Below are 26,812 nucleotides of genomic sequence, written 5' to 3' on the forward strand. Positions count from 1 at the left end.
GGGTTCCACGAACCAACACCCATACCTCTTTTTCTCATCCTTGGTTCCTTTTACCTTCTTTCTACCTTCATGCGTACATCTCTTTCAAAGTGAAATTACTTTTATATATGAAAACCAAATTAGGAGAAAAAACCATTTTTTCATGTAACTTTTTTATGGTTCTTTTCACTGTATATGTTTGCAGAGGCGATGAAAGCCTTAAAGCTAGCAAAACCAAGCAGGTAAACATTTGTCTATGTCGTGGTTTTTGTTGAGGAAGGTAACTGATAAGGATGAGGATTGTCATAAAAAATAACAAAAAATGGTAGGACAAAATCTAATAAGATGGACGCCAAAGTTTATCTCCTAGCTTCTTTAAGACTTGGGCTCCGGTCATGGACAAAATAAATGCTGTGACATGAGCATGACTCGGATCGGAGAGTACAATGATTGTTTTGAACTCACGGGCTGACAACAGAACAGAAAGTACAAACTGTAAAAGTGAAAAACTAGTGCTGTTTCCTCGTCCATTTTCCTCCATTGTAATTGTTGTATCTTTTGTTGTTCGTTCACATTGAAACTCTAGCTGGACAGCAGGAAGTAGAAAGGAAAATTAACCCCCTAAACATGAATCTGAATGTCACCCAATGGTGAGTTTCCCTGCTCAAGGGTAGTAAATCAGATGAGCAAGTCATGACAAGTAGAAGCAGAGTTGGCAGATCGTTGAGGTAAATATCATATATGTACAATCCATTACCTGTAAATATGCATATATCCTGTTTTAAACAAGCAACCACATGTAAAAGAGAGAAACATACAACATGTGGAATACTAGGAAACTAGTCCAATATGTTCTTAGAACAAGGAGCAACGTTAAAAGACATAACATGATTTAGCTCAAGGTCTGGGGTTGCCTGTCATGAGCAAACTAAATTAAAATACAATGTTAATGCTGCTGCTGCTGCCACTCCAAGATTGCAGAACGAAGTGCATGGTTCGGGACAAGATTGAGATGAGGAAGCTCGATGTTTATCACAGGGGAGGTATTGTGGCCCCTACCCAGCCATTCCCGCAATGCCTGTAATTCATACGTGTATCCATCAGCTGCCACATGTGGATTTGCCATGATTTCCTGCAAACATGAGCAAACCAATTCAATATGCTATATTGGATTCAAATACAACCCAAACTGGTTCTTCCCTCAGAGTCAAGAAGAGTTACAGCTACATTCATAAAAATCATAACACCCTCTAGGTAAGTTGAATTTACTAAGTCTCCTGTGGTTGTCACTGTTACCACAATTTCTGTTCTGGTATTTGCTTTTAGTTTTCTTAATCTCTACGATGCATAAAAATTAATACCGAAAAGTATGTATTAGGTTAATAGACCTATAAAAAACCCAATATGCATCAAGAATCTAGCATTTGACAAGGGATATGTAAAGGCTTTGAATTGCCCGAGTTAACTGATGGTGGTATTAACTTGAATACGTGATTGTGGAAACAGTGACAGAATTAAAAGACTTCAGTCCTGATAAATAAGCCATTGGTAAGGATGGAGGCTAACCTGAGTAATGGGGCAAATGAAATAATGCGGAGGCTTATGATGATCTTCAGACCCAGCATGGAATGTTGATAAGGGTCCAATAGAATCTCTCATCTTCTCAAGCACCCTGAAAACTTCTGAAGCAAGGTCTGGTCGACGACTTCGGTTATTATCACAGCATCTCAAAGCCAAGCGAGTCAACTGCTCAGCTTGCAAATATGACCAGCCTCCAGCTGAAGGATCCAATAAATCATTAAGATATCCTCCATTTAGTGCATTTTGCACGTTCTCTGCTATATGCAAGGGTGATATCCCAGTAATTAACTGTAGTAATATAATGCCAAATGAGTATATGTCAGAACTAGGAGTCAATGATCTTGTTGTAAGAAACTGAGGATCCAGGTAAGGAAATCTGCTGCTTGGAACAGTCATATTGCTTGAAATTTTGATAGAAGAGAGTGCATGGCATACTCCAAAGTCGCTAAGTTTGCAGCCAAAGTTGGTGTCAAGGAGTATATTTCTTGGCTTTAAGTTGCCATGCACTAACCTTTGAGGCTTACTGGAATGTAGGAAGATGAGTGCAGAACATATCTCAGTAGCTATATGTATTCGCGTTTGCCATGACAATGGGGGAGTATTATTCATTTGGCTCAGACGATCTTCAAGGCTTCCATTAGGGAGATACTCATATATCAGAGCCCAAATTTCAGGGCAGACTCCAATGAGTGTAACCAGGTTTGGATGCCTCAGCTTACTCAAAATATCAACCTGAAATACAGCAGATGAAAACTTTATTTCATTTTCTCTTTATGATAAATATCTGATTTCTTTGAATCAAAAAAGCAATACTGCTTTAATATGTCAATGAGCAAAGAATAAGTATATATATTCAGCAATTTAGAAGTTTCAGACTTCATAGAACTGAAAATTAGACTCACAGTATTTGTACTCAAGAAATTTCAATCAAAGGCATAAAATCCTAACTACTCCAAATTAAGCCACATTGAGAAGTCATATTTGTCTCTAAATTATAAAATTAAAGCCACAAAATAATCACAGTATGTTCATAAATTAATAGCTTAAAAGGATAATTCTGGTGACACTAGCTTACCTCCTGTTGAAATTCTGAGGGGCCCTGTAAACAATTTTGGTGGAGCACCTTTATAGCCACTTCAGTGTGACGGAGAATACATTTATAAATTCGACCATATGCTCCTTCTGCAATCTTATAAGAAGGGTCAAAGTCCTCCGTTGCATCATGAATTTCAGTGACAGTGAACTCCGAGAAGAATTGCTGCATATGCACACTTGAAGTCTCTTCTTGTTTTGTTGAATGCTCCTCAGTTTGCTTGCGAGCATTTTCAAGCTTTGTCTGCAACTCATCTCGTTCTCTCTGGCAAATTTGTAACTGCTCCGTAGCTGATGATACCTTAGCTTCCAATACTTTAATGTCACCTGAGTTGGAACCTCGACTCTCGGATAATAACTTTTGAGCTCTGGCAATTTTGCGCGCTTGATCTCTCTGCTGCTTGATCTGTTCAAGTTCCTCTTTCTGTTTTATAAGTGCTGCTTCAGTTTCCCTCCGGCGTCTTAACTCTCCAGTGTATGATCTTTTCAATTCACTAGCCTATAAGTTGATAATGGCTGTGATTAGAAAGTTCTGATAAATGCTTTCTCATGGCAATGGGATTGAAGAAAGCAAGTTGGATTAAAGAAAGATAGCATGAAAACACTGCATCTTTGGGGTGGAAAATACCCAGATATTTGTAATTTTGAGCCAAGCCTGACTTAAATTAACAGATACCGTGTTTCCTTCTATGATCAGTAACATAAGAGCTAGGCACAACCTTTTCCTTTTTTGCGTTAAATTTTATCTACAACAAGTAATGTAACTATAAATTTGAGGGTAACTCATTTTCTTTTCTTAGTCCAAAAGCAAATTTTATCTACAGAAAAGGAGAAAAGAGGAAATAAGAAAGGGGGACATTACTTGGCGCATCACAGCATTGAGAGCATTCTTTTCAGCTTTCACACGCCTGTCCAACTCTTCAAATGTTTCTCGATTTGAATTTTCAGCATCCAGTAGGGCTTGGTCAAGTTGATCAAAGGGTGGATCATTACTAAAATCCTGTGAAAATTCATAAACCATCTAAGACATTGGCAAAGGTTAAGATTTACAAAGACTGGATTTCACTGACTTCATTCAGAAACATAAAGAATTTGACAAAATGGAAAATTTGAACCTCTCATTTCTCACATGCTTTATGTATATATAATGTAAGTTTTAAATTTCCCTGTATAATCAGGTATAGGTGAATAACAAATCTTCCCCAAAGTGGAGTAGTACATGAAACTCAAGCCAGTCTGGACTCTCCTCTGATGTCTCAGAAACAATCGGTTCTGAATTGGTAGCCACTTTGCTAGAGCATGGCAAATGACTGGAACTTGACGAAGGACTACTCAGGTTTGATTGTCCAGTTTCAACGACTGACCTACAGTAAGAAGTCCTTACAAAAGTACAGTACGCATAATAATCTTGGAAACAGATCAATTACACTATTAGCGAGCATACCTTCCATGGACGAATTGCCCCCCACAAATAAACCAAATTTGACAGGAAGGTGGCGCATGTCGATCCACATATTGGGCTTTTTCAGACTTGAGATCAGTCATTCCCCTGCAATGTTATGGCAGGCAGGTGAGAAAGCTTGCCCATCTATAGAATTTAGCTAAGCAAAACCCGGCAACAGGTCTAGCTCAAACCTAACAATAATAGTTATACGCGTAACAAAAGTTACATACTACTTGAGAAATTGAGAACAGGGGATCAAGCTTGTTATTGTTTTTTCAAGACTAAAAAAAAAACAGTTCACTTTTGATTCCTTCAATAAGAAGACAGACAAAGAAAAACGATTATTTCTACATCAACTGCTGAGATTTTTCAGCAGCTTCCAACAGTTCAACATTTGCTTCTATTCTCTTCTCTGAAGAAAGCATGCCATTGCTTAATCTCATGGGCTCAGAACATATCGAATCATTAACATGGTTGCACAAGAAAAATAGCTCTGGGAAAAAAGAATTAAATAGTAGGAACAATTATTATCATGACTGTCAAAGTAAATTGAGAACTAGTAAACAAGTTATTTGTACACTGAAAAGTGCTTGTCAGCAGCTGCTCCCATGACAAGTTGTTTGATATTGTGCTCACGAATCAGCTCCACAATCCCCTTTGCAACATCATCAAGTTCGATGTGTCGCTTTTCTGCTTGGACCTGCATGAAAACATAATGAAGGCAAACATAAGTAAGGTTAAGAGCACGATTTGTTACAGAATCAGTTGACCCTTTACCAAGAACTGCTTTTGAAAAAAAAAAATCTTGAAAACACTGGAGAAAAAACAAGTGTCTACAGGGAAAGCAAGGTAGTTTTCTGCAATTTTGACAAAAATTCCTCTAAAGAAGAAATATTACCTTTTTCTGGCCACAAATGAGAAGGTAATCATTCATGACCCTATCTAACATCTTCTTCCCAACTTCATGTTGTGGAAGCCTACTTGTTAGAGAACTCACACCATCTAAATAGCACCAAGGAACAAAACAGAAAGAAGAAATCAGATATTGACATAGCAAAGAATTTCAAAGAACATGATACAACTAAACAAAACTGTGATTACAACGACTGAACATACTGTTGGTGATCATATTGCCAGGCTGATGAACATGAAGAATACAAACTTTTGTGGGACGAAGTCTCTGCAATGCCCATAACAAAGTGTGCTTGCTTTCTTCAACAGCTTTTCCTACTGCAACATATATGGTTTCAGCAGCACCTGTCATCTGATCCATTAGTTTTGTTCAATGGTCTCTCTCCTTGTTGCCACTAAACTGATCACTTGTTTTCAAGTTAGAAGCAAGAGCTAAAGGCTAGTTCATATTTCCTGTGTGGGAAGAAACTTTCAAGGCACGCCACAAGTCAATCAAATCAAAGTTCAACGGCACTGTGCAGGTTGGAAAAGACAAGATTCTTTGCCTTCGCTTTGGGCTTAAGCGTAAATATAAGGGGCTGTGATAGCACGCAATTTCTATATCACAGGAAAATGGGTAGATCCCTTTCTTTTTGTTTATCCGCGTTTTGACCCAAATAACTGTTCTTTCTTCTTGTTGGGCTTTCATTGGTCACTGCTGGGTTCCACACGCTAAGTTCCTACTCATTCCGTCGTCCCTTTCTGTAAAAATCTTGCATCACACCTTGGTTTCCTTTCACCTTCCCTAGGAGTGCTTATTTCAGTGGATTCTAAATTGAAAATAATAGGTGGCTAATGCATGAAACCAGGCACAGAAACGTTTAAATATCACTAAAATAGTAACAAGTTGCAGTTTTATTTGATTATATAAGGTATATCATTAGGATGTTGGTAGTGTGCTGTCATCATCTAATTGTAGCAGTAACATTAATTGCTGCAGTTAATATTTGTTAAGTTTTTGCCCACGCCTAAGGTGTGCTCTAGTTTCTTTAAGACTTGGCAGCTTCCTGGAAAAATTAAAACAAAAAAGACCACATGACTCGGGTCAGAGACTACGATGATTGTTTTACTTTACCCAGTGCCTTTAACGAAAAAGCAAAAGGTGCAACAACTGTTTGGGATATATCCAAACCCCTTTCGAGATTGCCACTATTCCCATTCTGGATTCTTCGCTTTTTGACTTGGGTCTCCCTTGGGACATTTTAACTATTGTTGGATCCAGAATGTTCACTAAAATTTCAGATTAGGCCGCAAAATGGAACTGGAAATTGGCCAGCTCTCTACCTGCTTGTTTCCAAAGTTCTATTCCTAGAGTTCAATGATGTGATGACAGCGAAAAGCTTTCATAGAGTTCAAAGACGTGATCTTCCTTCAATTTTGAAAACCTAACGATTATAACACATCTAATAAGAAACGAAGAAAAGGAGTTTACCATTTGCTGGAATCTAGCCAGGGTCATAGACATCCAGCAAGGCAAAACCCAATTTTAACTCAAGCAACCATGTATAGAAAATTTGCGGGAGACCAGGCGTTCAGTCTCACAAAACCCTGTGGCCACAAAGGCACAACATGGAACATTGGGTGCTTTTATTTCACTAGTATACAACCAATGTCCTCTATACAAATACAATGGATTGTTATTATAGTGTGACTGCAAAGTCTGAAATCCCGAAGGACTCAAACAAGTACCTATAAAAAGGGTTACCAATATATGTATAAGACAATTTGCCGGTTTTTCTTACCTTTTGGCTACCTACGATGCAACTATAAACAATAAACAATATGTTGAATCAAAAAGATAAAATGATAGTACTGTATTTTAGTGTTGTTGCAGCCATTCCTGAATGGCAGAGCGTAGAGCAAGGTTAGGGACAAGATTGCGGTGTGCTAGCTTATCGTTAGTCATGGGTGAGGTATCATGACCACTATCAAGCCAACCTCTCAAAGCCTCTGCTTCATAGGTGAAACCATCAGCTGCTACATGAGGATCTCGCATTACTTCCTGAAATATTTAAGCAAATAGAGAAATGAAATTTAATTGATGAACAATGTTAACTTTTTATAGGAAATCAAAATTTTGTAGCTAGTTTGTAGCCCTTATAACCCACAGTCACAACATTATTGGTAGAAAATGCAAAGAAAGTTAACTGGAAAAATGATTGCTTTTGAGAGTATTATAATACGATTTTATATTATATGTCTTTTCTTTTCTCCCTTTCTGAGACCGGACTTTGAAGAGGAGTGTTCATGAAGCAAATCACAACAGTAGAGAGAAAGTACGTGTAAGACTGCCAGTATGCATTAGGAATGAAGAGTTTGCGACACTTTGTGAATTATTTCCCAAGGGATGAAAACATTTTTTTTTATCATTCTTTTCACCCATTTCTACGGGGGATGAGGGAGGGAGAACTTGGTCATTGCAGATGTGCCACTTCAAGATGTATATGAAAGATAGGAACAGGATTAGCTTACCTGAAAAATGGGGCAGATAAAATAGGAAGGAGGTAGGCAATGCTCTTCAGAACCCAGCTGGAATGAGGATGAGCCTCCACAAGAAGCCCTCATTGGCTCAAGCACCCTCCACACATCTGTTGAAAGGTCTGGGCGACTCTTTCTGTTCATCTCACAGCACCTCAAAGCTAGGTTAGCCAATTGCTCAGCTTGCACAAATGGCCAATCTCCAGCCAAAGGATCCAAGAGGTTTTTCAAATGTCCATTATCTAACGCATTCTGCACTTCCTTTGTTATACCCAAGGCTTGTTTTCCTGTCAACAGCCGTAATAATATGACTCCAAATGAGTAAACATCGGCCTTTGGAGTAAGTTCTCCTGTTGCGAGAAACTCTGGATCCATGTATACAAAAGTACCCTTGGGGTCAGTTCTACAGCATACAGTTGTATCCTTGTTCAGCAGACGACAGATTCCAAAGTCACTCAATTTAGTAACAAAGTTAGCATCAAGGAGAATATTTGCAGGTTTCAAATCTCCATGCACTATGCCATGAGGCTTGCTAGACTGAAGGAATATGAGAACAGAACACAACTCAGTAGCTATACGGATTCGTGTTTGCCATGATAAAGGGGGGGAATTGTCCCTGCAGCTAAGTCGGTCTTCAAGACTTCCATTAGGAAGATATTCATAAATAAGAGTCCAAGCTTCAGGACAGGCTCCAATGAGCGTGACCAGATTTGGATGCCTCATCTTACTCAAAACATCCACCTAACACAGAATAAACAGATGTCATTCAGTGCTAACTAAACTCGAACAGAATACAGTTTCACTCTTCTAAGTGTGCAGTTTTATGCCACTTCCAAAACATAAAACACAGAATAAACAGATGTCATTCAGTGCTAACTAAACTTGAAAGGAATACAGTTTCACTCTTCTAAGTGTGCAGTTTTATGCCACTTCCAAAACATAAAATAACCTTTCATTACCCTAATGCAAAATTGTTGACACTATCAAAGTATAAAATAATGAAAGTGTAGGTTTTTTGTTCTCACAGTCAGCAAATCCAAGTGTTTTTCCTTATGTAGCAGTCTCCTTTTTTTTCAGTTCAACTCTTATTCAAAGAACAAGTGAATAAAGCAATTATCTTATATGCACAACATGATACTACTGTTAACAAAGAGGTAAATTTAAGCTTGTTCATGAGCATGCAAAATTGCCAAAGGAGGGAGTAAACAAAAAACATCGCTAAGATGCAAATACAGTTCCAAGACAATGGACAATGAACTTTGAGATCTGTACAAATAAGCATGCTGCAAATACAGCCAAATAACAGTACTTGGCTTTAAATCTTTTGATTTCTGCTAGTTATACCATAGGCTCTGTTGTACAACGCAGATAAAACTAATAACAGGTTCAACAAAATGTAACATGAAGTCAATCCAAACAATAAATAAATAAGCATACGTCAAGGGGATTATACCTCCTGTTGAAATTCTGATGGGCCTTGCAAGCTATGAGAATGCAACCTTTTGATGGCCACAGTGGCATGGCGCAGGAGACCCTTATAAATGCTCCCATATCCCCCTTCCCCAATCTTAAGGGATGGGTCAAAGTTGTGAGTTGCTTCCTGAATCTCGGAGAAAGAGAACTCAGTGAAAAACTGAGGCATATGTGCGCCTGAGGTCTCAGCTCGACTTTTCCGCAACTCTTCAGCCTCTTTGAGTGCATTGTCTCGCTCCATCTGCAACTCCTCTCTTTCTTTCTTGTAATTCTGCAAAAGTTCAACAGCTGAGATTATCTTCTCTTCGAGCTCCTTAACCACCTTTTCAGATTCCACAATCTGCTTCTCCAGTGATGACTTCTGATCCAAAGCCTCTTGAAGTTCTACCATGACCTCATCTCGCTGGTTCTTCATCTTGTCAAGTTGCTCCTTTTCTTTTGTGAATGCTTCCTCAATTTCTTTCCTTTGTTTTAACTCCTGTGTATACAAGAATTCCGATGCTTGGACCTGAAAATTAGCAGCCATGATTGGTTCTTTGAAAAAACTTGATAATATGTTAACATTACATTTTAGAGTAAAAAAGGATACCACCATTTAGTCTAAAGATCATTCAAAAGCCCATCTTACAGATATGAGGATATGATTCTTTTTAGATCTAAATTTCTCCAGCAACGACAGATTGAGTTAGTTAGAGTATGTTGCAAGCATTCTGCAATTAAAAGGTCAACCAAATTCCTATTTATTGTCATATGACGGGACAATTGAGCACAATAAGTGAAATACATGCAAGATTTGCTTTTGCCAGAGTAAAAACATCAAGTATTAATTTCTGACTACCTACAACACTAGAAAATTCATGAAAGAACTGTAGGTGTGTGTTTGATTTAAAGGAACCAAAGCTGAAAATTTACCCTGCGCATAGCTTCAAGAGCACCTTTCTCAGCTTTTGCACGCCTGGCTGCCTCTTCAAATGCTTCTCTTCTTGAGTTTGCTGCCTCTGCCATTACTTGTTGAAGTTGATTGTAAAGAGTATCATCTATAGCTCCATTCTACAAGAATCAATCAATCATTTGTTAACTTTTTGGATAGTCTAGATACAAAAGAATTGGCACCGCAATAATTTGGTTGGTCAGTTTAAGATAAGGAAGAAAGTGAAGCTTAAACATTCTCAGAGAATAAATGAAAGTTTTGTACATACCAGAACACCGGTAAGGGATGACATATTAAAATTCTCTTTAGCCTGAGACATTTCAATAGATTCTAATCCACTTTCATCCACCTCAGTTCCCGTATATGGGACCAAAGCTGCATCAGCCATTCCACTGGAAGAGGATGATGACAGAACTGAACTCTGATGCCTTCTTCTGGATAAACCATCCGATTCATCAGAACTCCCTTCTGCATCAGATCTTCTCTGTGGAGTTGATAGCCCTCCATTACCATCAGGGAAAGTAGAACCCAATACACTTCCAGCACGCCCATAAAAATTTTCAGATCTCACTCTACGCAATGAGTCTGGTGTACAAGTAGAGGGTTTTACGTGACTAGTTTGTAGCGGTATAACAGACAGTGACCTGAAGTGATTTTCAAGGTTTGACCTTGCTGGCAGTGATGATGATGACGATGCATTCTCTGTATCAGTTACATCTAAACTTATTTTCCTGTTTCAATATTTTATTTATATTAGTAACCATAATCATTGCAACCGGTAATAGGTCAAATTCATAATCTTTGTAGACAAGTGTACTATCTCTCTAATAAGTCAACAACGGAGCATCTGGAACAGGCATTCTGAAAAGCCTATAAGCTGCTTCAGTTTAAAGTTAGATTGTCGTTACAATCAATTATACCTTGTGTAGATGAGAAGCCCCTTGCAGAGAAACCATATTGTGTGGCAAGAGGCAGGAGCATGTTCACGCACAGAGATGGCTTTCTTGGACTTGAGATCCACCGCTTTCCTGCAATATAAAAGAAATGAGGTAAGCAACACCATATCGGTTCTTTATCAAGAGGCAAGACATGCTAGTTCCCTCAAAGATCCAAAATAGCTAGTTGAGCCCAAGGCGGTATGGACAATTACTTATGCGGTTTGTACTTTGGATAATGTTTGTCTGCTGCTCCTCCCATTACAAGCATCCGAATCCCATTCTCAGATATCATTTTCAAAATTCCCTCCTCAATGGAATCCATTTCAATGTATAGCTTCTCTGCTTGCACCTACAGTCCAAGATAGAATCTAAAACACATCAGGTACTCTGCAAATGAGTCGATTTAGTATTTGAAAATGAAATATGTGATTCAAACCATGCACTGAACGGAGTATCTCTAGTAGTATTTGAAACCTTGAGCTAAATTACCACAAATAACTGTCATAACATAATCAATATTTATTAATGTTGACAAAAGTTGCTCTTTTCTTCTCAGAATTACAAACTCCACTAATATGAATTGAAGTTGAATAACAACCGTATAAACTAAGGTCCAAGAAGAAACTAATACCCCGCTTTGGAGACAAAGCAGAAGGTACTTATCCAGGTTCTTCTGCATTTCTTGTCTTCCAATCTCCCGGTATGCCTTGACTTCCTGTTCTTTGACTTTACTAGCTGGAAATTTTGTACCCACTGCAAAGCAAAAACAAATAAAACAATTTCTCAATTGGAAACTACAAAATCAAGCCAGAGAAAAGATTGCTCAGAATACAATTGCCCATCGAAAATTATTCATTTTATCCATCCAATAATTTCCATCAAAAAGTCACATAAACCAAGGTCTCCAAAATTCAATCGAATTAAGGCAACTCTATCGTTAGTTTTGAGTTTTTGACCCGTCCCTTTGTTTTTTCCTTCTGAGTATTAATCAAAATATTAATAAAGAAAGACAATTGCAATGAAACTTACTGTCAGTAACTGGAATCATCTTAGCCGGCTGGTGAACATGGATTATGCAAATTCGTTTTCCTCCGGAATTTTGTAAAGCCCAGAATAGAACTGATTTGTTTCTTTCCACATCTTTGCCAACTGCCACGTAGATTTTCTCCTCAATCACACGCGCCACCGGTTCCTCCGTGATTTCTCTTCGACCCGACATGATTCCTGGAGCTATGACGTCGCGACACCTCATCGAATTCACACCTTGCGCTATTGCAGGTACCGGACTCACCACAGCCATGCTCCGATTAATAAAATAATCAAACAACGAAAATTTTCTCAACTAAACTCACCAACAACCAATACAACAATCATATCTGCTCACATCTTCGAATGATGAGCTAAAAACGACGTGGTTTGGGAAGATGAAGAAGCAGGAAACAATGAACGGTGAATGGGTTAATATTTTTTAAAAAAAAGTTAGGCAGGCATAAAAGGAAGAGCTTGTCTGTAACTCTGATGACAATTAAATAAATACAAAACGAATGAGTGGTTAAATTAGATAAACACAACGGCGGGCTCCATTTTCTTAGTATCATGCATACAATGTTTCCTCTGTTTTGAGGTTCCTCTCTCTCTCTGACTAAGCTCTGTTTCTGATTTGGATGCGTTGAGCTTTAATTTCCTTCTGTAAGAAGCTTCCACCAACTTACCATTGGGCTCCACTCCTTCTGTTTGGACTTTGGAAAGTGCAGCTTAATTATTTTTTATTATTTGAAAATTGATAATCAATAATAAAGCCAAATACATTAGTGTTTCTTACAATCTTTGATATATTGGTATGATTAAGCTCTTTGAATAGTTAGATCACGCTTGAATCTTGAGATAATGTTTTTCACAGTAAACTATGAAAATACCGTGTGAACATTTCAGCTTTGATTTGATTGTTTAGTTGCTGGGGAATATACAGTATTTGATAATGCAACTCTTCCCTACGCTACATCACACACACTTGATAAAAACTTTAATGGGTGAAAAACTGAAAATGGTGAATTACTGTACTGGTAGCGGTTACCGTGCGATTTTATTCCAAGAGTCAATACTCTAAAGTCGACATCCTCGAGGGAAGTCGACATCCTCGACGGTGATGGAGTGATGATTTGTCAAAACGTACGGAAGAGTAGGCCACCCTGCACCCACAAACCGCCAAGGAATATTCTTGGTAGATTCTTCTGCAAAAACCGTCGTGTTAGCTGTGTTCCACTCAAAGCTGTCAAGGATGGTTACTTCTCGCAAGCTCATGAATAATAAAAACAAATGAATTCATTACAGGAAAATAAAAATGAAGAAAAAATTTAAAAAAAGTCCTCAACCGCGTTGATTTTTCTCCCTGATGTTTACCGGGTTGTTGGCCGTTATCTCGCAACTGTTGTAACTGTCGTACACTAACCTGGAAATTGGAGAAAAAAGATCATACGCAAGATAAACCGCCACGTGTAGTAAACACACCCCTTCACATCCGTTAACGAATTGTCAATCAGAATTTAAAACATATTATTACATTTTAAAAAATCTTTAAATTATTTTAAAATTTATTTTTATATTAAATCAAATTATTATATTTTATTTTATCAAATAAATTTTTATAAATAGTAATTAATTAACTATTATTAATCAAAATATCAATCATCATTTTTTATATCACGTGATATTAACGTAATATATTAATATATTATAATTAATAATGATACGATATGTTAATATAGTATGATAGAATAATCATATAACATTTTCACTTTCCACATTAACATAAAATAAATAAGATATTTTTATTATTAATAATTAATTAATCATTAATTATAAATATCTACTTAACTCAAAATAAAATATAAAAATTTAATTGAACGTAATAAAAAATAATAACTTATTCAAAATTTTTTAAATAATTTAGAAGTTTTTAAAACATAATGCTTTTAAAATACAAAAAATGTAATAATAGACTACCAATTATATTAATTCTCTCTAATTTTTTAAAAATTTATATTCATTTTTTAATTTCATGTTTTTATAATGTATGGATCAGTATAAGAGGATTAAAAATAATATATATACATATATTTATATCAAGTTGAAGTTATAAATCAGACAATGAGGTGACTATTTTATTATATGTTTGTTGTTTTAAGGCATCTTAAACTTCATTATCAATACCATGCCAAATGGGGTTTTAAAGGATAATTTAAAAAATAATAATAATTTGGGATGCATTAAAAGGCAAGGTATGATGTTATTTTCTCAGCAGTTGTCCAAAATTTTGGTGCAAACTACAAGAGGAATTGGTCTAAATGCATAAAACAATAGTGCATTGTGAAAAACATAAGCATTTGAATGTGTCTTCTCTAAACATTACTTTATGACATCTTACCAAATTATATTGCCATTATTAACTTTAGCAATATATTTTAACTTGGATGCGCTAAATAAAATATTTATAATCATGTATTTGATTCATGCCTATTTGACAATAATGATAATGGCATATTGAACCATGGCCTGAGTGTCTAAGTTTTATTTTGGTAAATTTTGTCACAAACTCAATTGTCCACTTAAACTTATTATTGGGCTTCAAATCTTCAATAACTTGCCTTTTTTCTTCTAACAATGAGTAGTTTTGGTAATTTTTACAAACAACATGTTAACATGGTATAAGAATAAAATTATAATATAAAGTTAAACAAGTTTAAGTTTAAGATTATTGTGTTTAATGTCTTAAACATTAATTCTATATCGTAAACGGATTAAATTTACTGAATTTATATATGTCACTTTTAACGTGTTTAACTAATCTTATTATCGTATCATTTTGTATGATATGACTTAGTTTAATTAATTTATAATATCTATTTAAACAAATTACTTGTATTAATTAAATTTATCGTGTCATATCATATAAAATTTAACTTAACTTAATTAGTAAACATATTAATCATGTTATGTCGTGTAATATATATAATTAATATATTCATATGTGTAATTAAAATTTTGATCAATTTAATTATTCCTATCATGTTCATTTTTATTTATATAATAATAATTAATATTGTAAAAAATTTACAAACGACAAAATGTCAATAAGAGCACTTTCTTGAAGGCCAAGTACTATAAATGTGCGCTAACGTGGGTACATTCAATTCTCTGAGACGCGGTTTTGACTATATTTATCAATTGCAGCCAAAAATCATAGCAATGACAAAATAAAAATCCATTTAGTCAGGGTCACCCAACACTTATCTTCTAAGGTAAAATTTAGAACAAATTTCCGGTCGGGATCAGAAATACTATAGGAGGAATGTCTCTATAAATCTTTATCACTTGATGTAAAAAATGGGACCACTTTAAAAGAAAAAAAAATCAAGCTTTCTTGTCTAATACAGTCAATGAACAGGACATTGAAGATAAGTATATATACCAACAAATAAAAGAAATTAAGATTCTATTTATTTTCAATATAACACGTTTATTGTACGCATGGTTTTAGTATAAATCATAATGTTCTTGACGTAATAATATAGTTGAAGGAGATATGTGAAATGATCAATTTGGTTTAGCTCAATTGCTTTTGATTGAGAAAAAAAAAAAATTGGTTTAGGTCAAGGAAAGGAATGGTCTTTCTTTGATGCACGGGTATTCGTTTTGGCCCCAAGCCGCGGTAAAGTTATTGCGCGAATCACATTTTGATATTGTGAAACATGTGAAAGTAGAGAGTCAGAGTTCATATCTAAATATTAAGGACTTCACCTTTTTCGGTACTTGGGAATATTACTGATCTTAATTAGAAAAACACACACACATGAATAACAGGATTCAAATGCTTATTACCAAATGTCAATTAATTTGAAAAAAAAATTGCTTCAATGATTGTCTTAATATAATTAAAGTGTACATTTATATTATTTAATTAATTTTTTATTTATCAAAATTAGACAATATTAATTTAGTTTTAATAAAAAAATAATATCATAGCCTAACAGCGAGCTAAGTTTTAAAATAAAATGTAGGTTTAGTGTACTAAATTTTAAATCTTATAATGCATAAAATATATAATAGGTCAGAACTTAAATCCAACATTGTACGTTCCCACGTTCATAATCCAAAAATTATGCTTAATAAGTGATAGAAGTCTTTCTGATGTACCAGTCCAGATTTACCTTGACATACCAAATATTATAGAACAGAACTTAAACTCAATCTTGGTACAGATTGGAATTTAAGTCTAACCTTGTGAGGTTTTAAACTTGAAAAATAGAGTTTTAAACCTATAAATTATGGACTCACGTTCTTAACTTAAAAGACATACTAGATAGATAGTGGAAGATTCATGTTGATATACTCAATATCCATCTCATCTCTTACTAATGTGAGATTCGTGACAATAAAAACAATGATAGATCTCTTCTTTTATATATCTAAAAATATTAATAATTCTACTTATTGAAAAATTATAAATCAAAGAGGATGAAAATTATAATGCACTGAGTTGCAACGGTTAATTTAATCATTATTGTTTTTATTGTCAAATTATGAATAAAAAATAGAGTACTCTCTTGAATTTAAAATTCAATTTAATGAATTTTGGATTAAATAAATATATATTTTTTGAAAGTGGATTAAAAATAAATTAATTATATAAAAAATTTATCTTAATTGATAATATAAATCCCAAATGGACTTAAAGATTTTCAAGGTGTAGTTCTTGGGCTTTACATCCAATGTGCAAAACAAGAAGAGGAGAAGAAAAAAAAAAACTAAAGAAATGCTTAAAAAGTACTAATATTTAGAAAAGAAAAGAAATAAAATGGTCATTTTGAAAAGTACGATTCTATTTAATTAGTAAACAAAGTATTAAATTTCAAAGAATGTGACTTAAAAAGTCTAGTGACAGTTAATCTCGTTTTTTGGGGACACATCGAGAAAGCTATATCTCCAATTATTTTTTGCTCTTTGGGTAATGCATTGGGCCCCATAAATTTATTGTATTCCAAACACATGTTTTTAATAGTAGTAAAACTAATTAAATGTAGAAAGGATCCGATAATGCTATCATTATCATTATTGTTATTATATTAAAAGAAAACGTCAATTGTCTTCTTCAATTTCACTGTGAAATGTAAGTTTTGAAAATTGAAAGAGGTTAAAACTCCCACGCCAACTAACTTTCGCATGTCCTGCAGAGACACTCTACCTGCTATATATATATATAAACACATAAATTAAGGTCTATTGCGTACTTGAACTTGATCTATAAAAAAACATTATATAAGTAATCATATGATGTAATCTGTACGATTCCCCTCTACATGCTATACATAAACAAATAAATTGAGGTCTATTGGGTACTTGAATTCGATCTATAAAAAAATGTAACTTAAGTAATCATCTGATGTATTTTGCGCGATTAGCTTTATTTGATTTCTTCAATCTACTTTAAAAAAATTATATTATAAAATCTTTTTTAGATTTTGCCTAAATTTAATCTCTATTTTTAAAAGATTTATATTCGATATATGAACTATTACGTAATTGTAATACTACCTTGCAAATACATAAAGTTAAAAACCCAAAATTTATATATATATATATTTTAAAAATTATGAGTATATTTTTGAATTTCTTTATTTTTAAAATTTATTTGTTAATAAGATAATTATATTTAATTAATTGATAATGTATCAATTATAACTCAATTTTAAATTAGATTAATATTTGATATATTGTTAAAAATATTTATTTTACATGATTTTTGAATATTTATTTTTACACATTTATGAGATATATACATTGATAATACATTAAATAAAAAAATTTTAAATTTTAAATCAAAATACATTATCTCAAACATATTCTACTCAAAAAAATTTCCAAAAGCCAAGATTCCAATTGCAGAGATGTGCTTCACATGTACAGCCTTGCACAGCTTGACTGAGTCATTATTTTATTTTAAAGAAAAGTCATAGCCGTACTGTCTTTAATTCTTCCTTCTTTGTTGGTACTACTGTGCTACCAATAGTTACAGGTGACATGAGCTTTTGCTTTTAGATGGCAATTCTTCTTTCTCCATTTCCTCTTGCTTCTTGCAGCCTTGATGATTTTTTTTGTATGCCCAAAAAGTCGAAGCGCAAGTTATCAATATTGCAAGGCCCGACCATAATTAAAAAGGTATAAGGTATCTTTTTAATTTTTATCAAAATTATACAAAGATTTATTAATTTTTAAAATAAATATTTTTCTCTAAGAATGCAAACACCAATAATAGAAATTATAAAAAAATTTCAAATATTTTATTTTTTATTAATTTAAAATTTTATTATCATATTAAAAAATAAAAAAAAATACTAAAAAAGAGACATGGGAATTTTTTTAATTAATAAAAAATAATAAAAATATAATAATAATTATAAAAATTAATCAAAAGTAATTTTTGTTATCTTTGTCACGTCAATAAATTGATAAAAATACTAATAATTGAACTTACATGTCTAGTGAAAAAGTTTTTTTAATTGAAGTATTTATTTTAAAAATTAATAAATTTCCGTGTCATTTAAATTAAAAATTAAAAAATAAGGACATTTTACACTAATTAAAAATATCAAAATCAAAATCTATTACATATTTAAAAGAAGGGCTTTAACTACGTGTCATCTAAATCACTAGTCACGTTTTCAGTCTCAGTCAAACTTTGCAAAATAGTCAGTTAAGCCACGTTTGCCCATGAGTCAAATTGAAATCTCTTTTGCCCATGAGGCACGTTTTCAAGTTAGGAGTTTTAGACTTCTATCAATCACGCCCAGACTTGAACAAAGGGGTTGAAATCTCTGACATGGCTTATGAAAGAAAACCCAAATTACCTGCGTTTGTAAGTAAATTCTTGGATGATCGACGTGAAGAGTCGGTTTTGACGTGTTTCTTTGCCCATTCTTATCCCTGATCTTTTGCTCTTTCCTCGTTTTGCCACGTGGAGAGCATAAAAAGCAAAAAGAAATATATTAAAGCAAAAAGAGAGATACAAAGAAGCCCGTTTGCAGCGCACGGGCTATAGTATAGTCTATTACATAATCCCCTCATTTAGTTACGTGTCAGCATCTAGAGTATTAGGTTGTAATTATAGGGTGTTCTACACTCGCTTGAAACACGATGTGGGCTTTTTGTCTTCTTTTTTTTTATTTTTTAATACTCTGATCAGTGATCGGTTGTTTTATGCTACATAAAAAAGTGATGGTTGATTCCTTCTCTTAATACTCACACACAGATTTAATATGTGCATTATTATTCCCTTTAGAATATATATATATATATATATATATTTCTTATAATACAAAATATGAAAATAAAATATTTGGGTGGATATTTGTGGATTTCATCCAAATTTGAAGTGAAACAAAATTTAAATTTTAAATAATTATAAAAGTGGATTAATTCTAAATAATTGTAAAGGCATAAGATAAAAAAGTATTAATTAAAATTGAAGATAATTTAGAAAATTTCATCATTAAAACTAAAAAAAAATTAATAAGTGTAATTAATATTCATTTTGTTTTGACAATAAAAAAATATTCATTTTATTTTAATAATTTTATTATATTAATTATGTAGCTTAGTAATAATTACTTTTAAAATACTATATTCTCTCAATATGAATTTGATTTCGCTACTAGGATCATGTAATTAACTAAATATGATTATATCAATATTAGCATATATATTTTTTTGAATAGCAAAAGCATCGAATTTATTCATCATGAAGGGAACTGAACCCCTCCACCATTACATGGAAACATTAGAGCATAAGGCTTTGGCTTATATATCAATCCATTCTATCTGATATATCTTTCCAAAGCCTCCTCAAAAGCCAAAGATAAACATTTCCTATACACATCAAAAACCAGAAAAGTAAAACCCCCAAAAGAGAGCAATTACATTCACCCGTCCAGGAAACAAAACGAAATCTTAGGATATCGCAGCCACCACAAACTTGACAATGCATCCTTGCCTCCCAAGTGCCTTTCTCTCCCAATCCAATAAGAGCAAGGAAGGGATGATTACAATAAACCACAAACACAGACTAAGAGAATCATGACTCATTAACAACCATAACTCCCAATTAGACTAAAAACAGAGGTTAGCTATAACTGGACCTCACCTCCACAATCAAGGTTAAAAAAGAAAGTTAATACTCTTTTAATATCTCACTTTGAAGATGGATAGTAGCTTTTGCAAGTGAATCGGTTTCTTGATTTGCCTCTCCCGATAAATGTCTAATTTCCCATTTTGCACTTATCTCCTTTAACATTTTTTATCTGAATCATCCAAAATCTCAACCTCTAAAACGCACTCACAAGATCTTTAATCCATCTAACAATGTTGCACGTGTCACTTTCAATCAATAAGGAATGGCTATCTTTCCATCTCGGGGCTAAGAAGATAAAAAATGTTTATTTCACAGCAAGAACTTCAGCTGTAGTAAAATTAGCAATACCAATCGGTTTGGAGAAGGTAATTAATACCTCTCCCTTTTCATTCCTTAATATACTCCAAATTCCAGCTAGTCCAGGGCAACCTTGAGCCGCTCCGTCAACGTTAAATTTCAACTGCCCCAGCTTTGGTTTTTCCCATGTAGCACCTTTTATTTCTTTTGCTTTCTTTTTACCACCACATCCAACTTCTGGGAACATAAAGGTAGTTATAACAAAAAGATACTCATTAGGTCACTTAGCATTAGCCCAAGAAACCACTCTTATCTTTGAGGTCTCCAGTACTGTGTGCTATCCCAAACTTTACTATTGAAGACAACATCGTTACGATATTTTCAAATTGCCCGAACAACCGTAAAATAACTCATCCTCCATATCCTTTTGTCTGCCTTTACCAGGTAACAATTATTCAAAGATTCGAAGAAAAATTCAACATTAGCATATATTAAGATAAAAAAATCAAATGTTTTTAAAAAAATTATTTAAACAAAAAATTACTTAGTAAAACATGAGAAAATATTTTAAAATAAGGACTTTTTAAATAATTATCTTTAATTTATCATTATTACTATTATTTATAATTTTTTAAATTTAAAATTATTTCTCTGTAATAATTATTATTTTTATTTATAATATTATATAATTTAAATTTTTTTAATAAAAAATTCAATTCCCACTAGAAGCGGGACACCACTCTAGTACATTTTAAAAAAAGGGCCCATGTTGGGCTTTTGGTTTAATAGAGTTTGAGTTTAATGATAGGACGCAACATCGGGTTCGGGTTGATTTTGCTCCGAAATACGGGTTCCCTTTCCCGCCATCGTCCGTGTTTAACATCATCATTTCATTTCCTCGTTTGCATTTTTCCACCTGTAACTGACAACTCTCTCTCCGAGGTAATTCAAACTCCAACCATCGTCATCATCATAAAATAAATAAAAATAAAACGATTCTCTTTAGAGTTTTGGTAAATTAGGGCTTGAATTTATCATCTTCACCGATTTCGGTTGAAATGAAGTTGAAGATCAACAAAGCCTGCGATCTCAGCTCCATCTCTGTTCTTCCTCCTCATACAAGGTTTGTTTTTCACCTCGCATGATTCTCGTTCGTTTTCCGAGAAAATGTATTTAAAGGTCAACTAATTCAAAACTTAAATCGTGAGGGTGTGATCATACTAGCTTAATCGAGCATAATTTGCGGTTTTCTCGTATATGGAAGTGTAGAGATGAGCTTAATCGTCCTAGGTTTTCATCAGAAAACGCATGTCTAGTTCATTTTTGTTAATTTTTTAGATATTTGAAGGAGATCAATTCTCTTTTGAGCCTTCAAAGATCTGTTTGACTGGAGGGAAAAATTTTCAAATTTCTTTATCTCACATCTCTTCTGTATTGTGAATACGTCGACGCGAGTTTCATATTTTTTTCCTACTTCTTTTTATAGGAAAATAAGAATTACTAATGAAATTTCAATTTTGAAAAGAAAATAATTTTTAGACAATTTCAAGATTATCATCATCTGATACCTGAGAGTTTAAAATTTCAATTTGACGCTGTTTGGTTATGCAAATATATGTGAAGGAGATCGAGCCTGGTACCGAGTGGACCACAATCATCACAGCTTAGATCACAGCCATCGCAACAGTCATTCTCACAGGGGATTTCATCTCAGCATGCCTTGTTTTCCCAGATCTCGCAAAGCTCACTCGATGAAGTCGTGACAACCGACCAGGTTGAATCTAATCTCCTTCGATTTTCAGCATTTAAGGTTGCATGTAAAGCTCTATACCTTATTCTTGTGAGAGTACATAAATTGTCTTTGTATTTCATCTTTGCAGAGATATGGTTCTCAAGAACGAGAGAATTCTGTGAAGAAGTTTTCTTGCTTGCCTCCAACCAACTTTACAAGAGAAGATAGTCAAATCCCAATTTCAAAAACTTCCACCAACCTAATACGCAAATGGAATTCGGCTTCTAATCCAGAACATAGATGTAAGTTTATTATTTAGTTATACTATTACAAGCAAGGCTTACGTTCAATAAGACCAGTTTAATGACCTTTCCTTTGGGTAGCTTAATTAAGCTTTTGAGCTACATTTTGTTATGTAACTGCTAAGGATGGATGCTGAATCTTTTATTTGCCTGACCAGGTCAATCTTCTCAAGAACTTGAGCACCGGCTTTCAATGGTTGAAACTTCATTAAATAGATTTGGAATGATCTTGGATTCTATTCAGAGTGATGTAATGCAAGTGAATAAAGGAACGAAAGAAGTGTTGCTGGAAAGTGAGTTACCCTGTTCCTCAATGTTACAAAAACCTGAGAGATGAAAGGGATAATATATTGCTCAATGGTTATAGCTATTAATAACTTGTTTGTCTGCATAAGATTGTTATATTCCTGTCATTCCAGGACATGGAAAGAAAGGAGAAAATGGAAGCTCTATCTTCTGTAGTTCTAACACATATAATTTGATGTAAGGCAATAGAAACCTATTTTTGTCATGAAACTTGATCTTCATTACTACAATAAGCAACTACTAATGAATGTCTATAATTTGGATTTTGTGAAGTGTTTTATTCCATCAGGTAGGCCTTTTTATGAAATAATAATACCATGAATTCAATGAGGAATGAACAATTCTGAAACCTGTGAACTTATCTAAATTGAAGTTTCTTATCAATTATATTTCAGTGGAAAGGATACGGCAGAAGTTGATTGCTGAAGATACCTTCTTACAGCTACTGGTAACAACACAATATTATGCTCCGTTTTTACTTTTTGAATTGACCGGCCTTGTTGTTATGAGCATTTGTAAATATATAGTTGTTAAGAGAACTGAGATGTGGTAAACAGAACAACGGACAAGAAGATATTAAAGCCAGCCTTGATGGAGGCATGAAAGCTATATCAGATCAACTAAACAAGGATATATACCGAGACAAGTTACAACAGATTTTCTTGGTGCTTTCTGCATTGCCAGAACAGACAGAAGCTTCTCTACTCAAATTACAAACAGAGATTTGCAACACCTTCACTAACGTAGTAAAGGCATGTATTATGCTGTAAGGGAGAACTTCAAAATGCATTCAACTTCAAACTTTAAAATGATGCATTCAGTTTCGTGGCCTCAAATGAGATCATTTCTAGTTACCAATATAAACAGCTCCGAAATGTTTCCCATTTACAAACTTTTTCTGTCAAATTCATTAGACTTTCTGTGTTGAATACTGCCATGTTTATCAGCTTGTTCAGAAAGCCTTTGTTTTCATTATGTTTCAGGGAATTGCTAGCAATGTGAAGACCCTCGGCCAAAAAGGTCCAGTTGGTACTTCTCTTCAACCAAAGGTGCTTTATTTTTCTCATTGAATAACCCTGAATCTTTTCAAGCAGGCATGTCATGACAACAAAATTTCTCAGTAAAATTTTCTTATTTGTGAATATGCAGTGTTCCAGCTGTGCGACCCCACAAAGCAAGCCACAGCCAGTTATGAAGTATGTAAAATTCACGCTATACTGTCTTGGTTATTCCTCTGTTTGTTCAGCCAGTTATGATCGACTATTTTTCCTCTTTCTTTTATTTGCTCTCATTTAGAGGAAACACATGTGATATTATCATTTTAGAATGCCAAAGTGAAGGATATCGGTGTTCATTTTGGTACAGATTTAAGAAAAAGTTTCTTTTTTAAATTTAAAGTTCTTGGGCCTTCTCACTTCTCACAGTTCTTAAATTATTCTCTTGCTTCAAGGCAAGCTGTGCCTCCAAAAGTTTATGAGCAACCCACTCTAGCTCCAAAGGTAGAAACAGGAGGCTGGAAATCTGTAAAAATGAAACAATCTACTATCAATGAAAGGGCATTCTGTAAAGAGAACAAGAGGAAAGGAGTTTCGTCCATTGAGCAGGTGGTTCTTCCTTTTTATTTGTTTGGATATCTCCTCCACGATTTGCATGGACTTACATTCCTTAAATCCACTTGATATTTCGTTTTAGCTTATTTGCTGCATGGATTTGTTTGTACTGAATCAAAATGCCACTTCATGATACAGGAAAAATACAGAATCTTAATTGAATCGGATGAAGAGATGGATGGAGGCTTTTCCTGCTTGCTTGATGACAAGGAAACAAGTATTCACTGAACTAAATAAGAGACTTAAGTTATATGATTCATTTTCTGCTTATTAGTTATTATTTTTATCCTATTTATAAGTTCCTGATGGAGGCAGACACCATGACTCCTGTGACCTGCTAGACATTAGTTCCTTAGATATTTAAATTAGCATTTACACAGATTACTGCTAATGACCAAAATTCTGTATATAGAGAGATGGAACTCAAACTCTAATTAGTTTTATGACCATGCGGCATCATCCTAATAGCAATTCTGCCCAGTACACAACCAATTTATTAAACGTTAACTAAACATTATTAGTAACTTACAAGAATTTAATAAGCCACTTAAATGCATTCTGAAGCTGAAGTATAAAAAAAAGTATGATATCTGTTATAAGGGTTTGCTTTATGATTTTTCTTATTTCAACTGACGCAAACTGGATAAAGACATTTGTTCTAGCCAGTTGGATTGTCTTGGTTTATCAACAGCAGATTGATAGTATAATTCTATCTGGTTTACTATTACTTGCTGCTATAAAGTTTTAGTTGCTCTTTTCCATCAACTTTTCTGAACTTAACCTGTTTTTTTTTTTTTTAAAGAAGACAGAACAAACTGTTTGATAAAGGAAGCTAAGGAAGAGACTGAAAGGATTTTGAGGAAAGCTAGGAGGCGAAAGAGAAAGAGCCAGAATTTCATAATTATTAATTGAAGGTACTTAAGCATAAGCATCTTCAGGTTGGCATTTTCCGCAGTTACCCCTCAGCTAAAGGTTTCCACCTCTCCTTAGCAAACTGTACTCCTTAGAGTGAGTTTAAACTTTCAGAAAATTAAACAACAATCGCATAGCATCGAATTGGATCTCATGTTTTTACTGCATATCCTGTAGCTCCACTTGGGCTGAAAAATATAAAATCAGAAAAAATGAGTCAATATGTGTTCTATTAGCTTGCAATGAATGACAACACTAGCGTTTGCTCATGGTGATGCATGTAGCTATATGTCCTGCATTGTACATACATAGTTATGCTTCAGTGACAAATAACGTTTGTGTATGCCTTTGTTAGTTTTGCCGATGCAAGATATCTCCATGTTATGATGACGCATGGAAGAACATTTGGAGGTTTTCGCTGAAGCTTCCAGTGCAATTGGTTGCCAGTTTGGGCAACCTCTCCATTAATTGGTACATTTTTTAGCCACGTCCAGTTGCTACATGCAAATTTTCCTTCGTATTCTTTTTGACCTTTGTAAACCTTTTTGTATCATTAGCATTTGACTAGTTAGTTCGACATTTTTTTTCCCCGTGGATATCTGATGAGAGTGCAGTTTGCTCATAGTATGAGCAACATTGGTGAAGGGAGGAGCCATCATCCGATCAGGTTGAAAAAAAGTTTACTTTATTGTCAACTATTAATGGATGATGCATTTCAAAAATCAACAAAAAAAAAAAAACTCAAAAATAGGAAACAGTGAAGATTTTTAGTTTCTCCCTTGGCTAGGGCACCAATAACCAATGAGGGTAATTTACGATCAGTAGATTACAGGTGATTTATAATATTACACCAACTATGATAATATAAAATCACCAGTGATCAAATCATCTTGGTGGTCTCATCATTTCATTGATTATATTATTAAATTAATTTTGAAAATAATACCAAAGTTTATTAAAAGAAGCTTTTTTCTTGAACTTTAAAATTTAACTAGTTGGGCTTTTGGGACATATGTTGGGTTCCTAGTGGGTTAGGCTCCAAAAGACGAAAGGGTCAACAGGAGCCCTGTTAAAGTGGACAGAGTACTTTGAAGGAGCAAATAGGCCTGTTTTACCTCAATTATCTTTTCTGTAGTCGTTGTTATTATATTTAAGTGACGTTTGGTATTTTATTAAAAATATGATTATTGAGTATATACGTGATTATTAAAAATATAATTTTAGAATATTTGATATAACATGAGAAAGTGATAATTGTATGATTGTTGAGAAGTTACATTATAATGTTTGTTTTGAAAGTATTTTACTAGAGAATGCAATATAAATTTACAAAATTATCTCAATGTTTGAAAATATAAAATTGAATAAATTTAAATTTTTTTAATGTAAATATTTAACTTAAACTTTCTCTTCAAATATTTGAATACTAATTATTTAAATATTAAAATATGTAAAACTACTAAATATTTATTTTTATAATAATACCTATAAATATTAAAAATAATGATTTTGTAATAATACCTAGAATTATCACATAAATAAAAAAAATTATTCAAAGAGTTTTTTAAGTTTTTTCTCTTGCACTTCTTTGATTAATGATTT

The 26,812-nt window shown here is 33.7% G+C and overlaps 3 protein-coding genes across 6 annotated transcripts; 1 reads left to right on the forward strand and 2 right to left on the reverse strand.

Annotated features, from left to right (window-relative positions):
* Positions 1 to 702: 702 nt before the first annotated feature.
* LOC18614132 (U-box domain-containing protein 33-like) lies at positions 703 to 5,580 on the reverse strand. The gene is made up of 9 exons (XM_007051730.3): positions 5,213 to 5,580; positions 4,995 to 5,098; positions 4,675 to 4,796; positions 4,097 to 4,201; positions 3,872 to 4,016; positions 3,515 to 3,652; positions 2,636 to 3,151; positions 1,546 to 2,292; positions 703 to 1,111 (listed from the first exon to the last, which is right to left on the reverse strand). The coding sequence occupies exons 1-9, from the start codon at positions 5,367 to 5,369 to the stop codon at positions 926 to 928; spliced, it is 2,220 nt and encodes a 739-aa protein (XP_007051792.3). The 5' UTR covers positions 5,370 to 5,580; the 3' UTR covers positions 703 to 925.
* Positions 5,581 to 6,612: 1,032 nt separating this feature from the next.
* Positions 6,613 to 12,533, reverse strand: LOC18614133 (U-box domain-containing protein 33-like). The gene is made up of 9 exons (XM_007051731.3): positions 11,897 to 12,533; positions 11,499 to 11,620; positions 11,080 to 11,216; positions 10,850 to 10,957; positions 10,198 to 10,660; positions 9,911 to 10,048; positions 8,979 to 9,506; positions 7,520 to 8,266; positions 6,613 to 7,049 (listed from the first exon to the last, which is right to left on the reverse strand). The coding sequence occupies exons 1-9, from the start codon at positions 12,165 to 12,167 to the stop codon at positions 6,867 to 6,869; spliced, it is 2,697 nt and encodes an 898-aa protein (XP_007051793.2). The 5' UTR covers positions 12,168 to 12,533; the 3' UTR covers positions 6,613 to 6,866.
* Positions 12,534 to 21,262: 8,729 nt separating this feature from the next.
* On the forward strand, positions 21,263 to 25,800 carry PRD3 (putative recombination initiation defects 3). Of its 4 annotated transcripts, none has more exons than XR_016024559.1 (12): positions 21,263 to 21,471; positions 21,972 to 22,122; positions 22,229 to 22,382; positions 22,541 to 22,675; positions 23,084 to 23,136; positions 23,246 to 23,440; positions 23,672 to 23,737; positions 23,838 to 23,884; positions 24,139 to 24,292; positions 24,437 to 24,515; positions 25,101 to 25,306; positions 25,566 to 25,800. XR_016024559.1 is itself a non-coding variant. In XM_007051734.3 (12 exons), the coding sequence occupies exons 1-11, from the start codon at positions 21,407 to 21,409 to the stop codon at positions 25,208 to 25,210; spliced, it is 1,209 nt and encodes a 402-aa protein (XP_007051796.3). In that variant the 5' UTR covers positions 21,263 to 21,406; the 3' UTR covers positions 25,211 to 25,212; positions 25,566 to 25,800. The 4 variants fall into 4 exon arrangements, 2 of the variants coding, with proteins under 2 accessions (XP_007051796.3, XP_088659531.1); XR_016024560.1 differs by having other exon boundaries at positions 25,101 to 25,270; XM_007051734.3 differs by having other exon boundaries at positions 25,101 to 25,212.
* Positions 25,801 to 26,812: the final 1,012 nt, after the last annotated feature.

Source organism: Theobroma cacao, chromosome 1 (genome assembly GCF_053813885.1).
Source record: "Theobroma cacao isolate CCN51 chromosome 1, ASM5381388v1, whole genome shotgun sequence".
NCBI lineage: Eukaryota > Viridiplantae > Streptophyta > Magnoliopsida > Malvales > Malvaceae > Theobroma > Theobroma cacao.

Excerpts from the sequence above, each read along its gene's own strand:
- LOC18614132 (XM_007051730.3), bottom strand. The coding sequence starts at position 5,369 with ATGGATCAGATGACAGGTGCTGCTGAAACCATATATGTTGCAGTAGGA. Across the intron at positions 2,293-2,635 it reads CCTCAGAATTTCAACAGGAG|GTTGATATTTTGAGTAAGCT; the intron begins GTAAGCTAGTGT and ends GCTGTATTTCAG. Across the intron at positions 1,112-1,545 it reads TCATTTGCCCCATTACTCAG|GAAATCATGGCAAATCCACA; the intron begins GTTAGCCTCCAT and ends TCATGTTTGCAG.
- LOC18614133 (XM_007051731.3), bottom strand. The coding sequence starts at position 12,167 with ATGGCTGTGGTGAGTCCGGTACCTGCAATAGCGCAAGGTGTGAATTCG. Across the intron at positions 11,621-11,896 it reads GATGATTCCAGTTACTGACA|TGGGTACAAAATTTCCAGCT; the intron begins GTAAGTTTCATT and ends TTTGCTTTGCAG. Across the intron at positions 10,661-10,849 it reads GGGCTTCTCATCTACACAAG|GAAAATAAGTTTAGATGTAA; the intron begins GTATAATTGATT and ends ATATTGAAACAG.
- PRD3 (XM_007051734.3), top strand. The coding sequence starts at position 21,407 with ATGAAGTTGAAGATCAACAAAGCCTGCGATCTCAGCTCCATCTCTGTT. Across the intron at positions 24,293-24,436 it reads GAGTTTCGTCCATTGAGCAG|GAAAAATACAGAATCTTAAT; the intron begins GTGGTTCTTCCT and ends TTCATGATACAG. Across the intron at positions 24,516-25,100 it reads GCTTGATGACAAGGAAACAA|AAGACAGAACAAACTGTTTG; the intron begins GTATTCACTGAA and ends TTTTTTTTAAAG.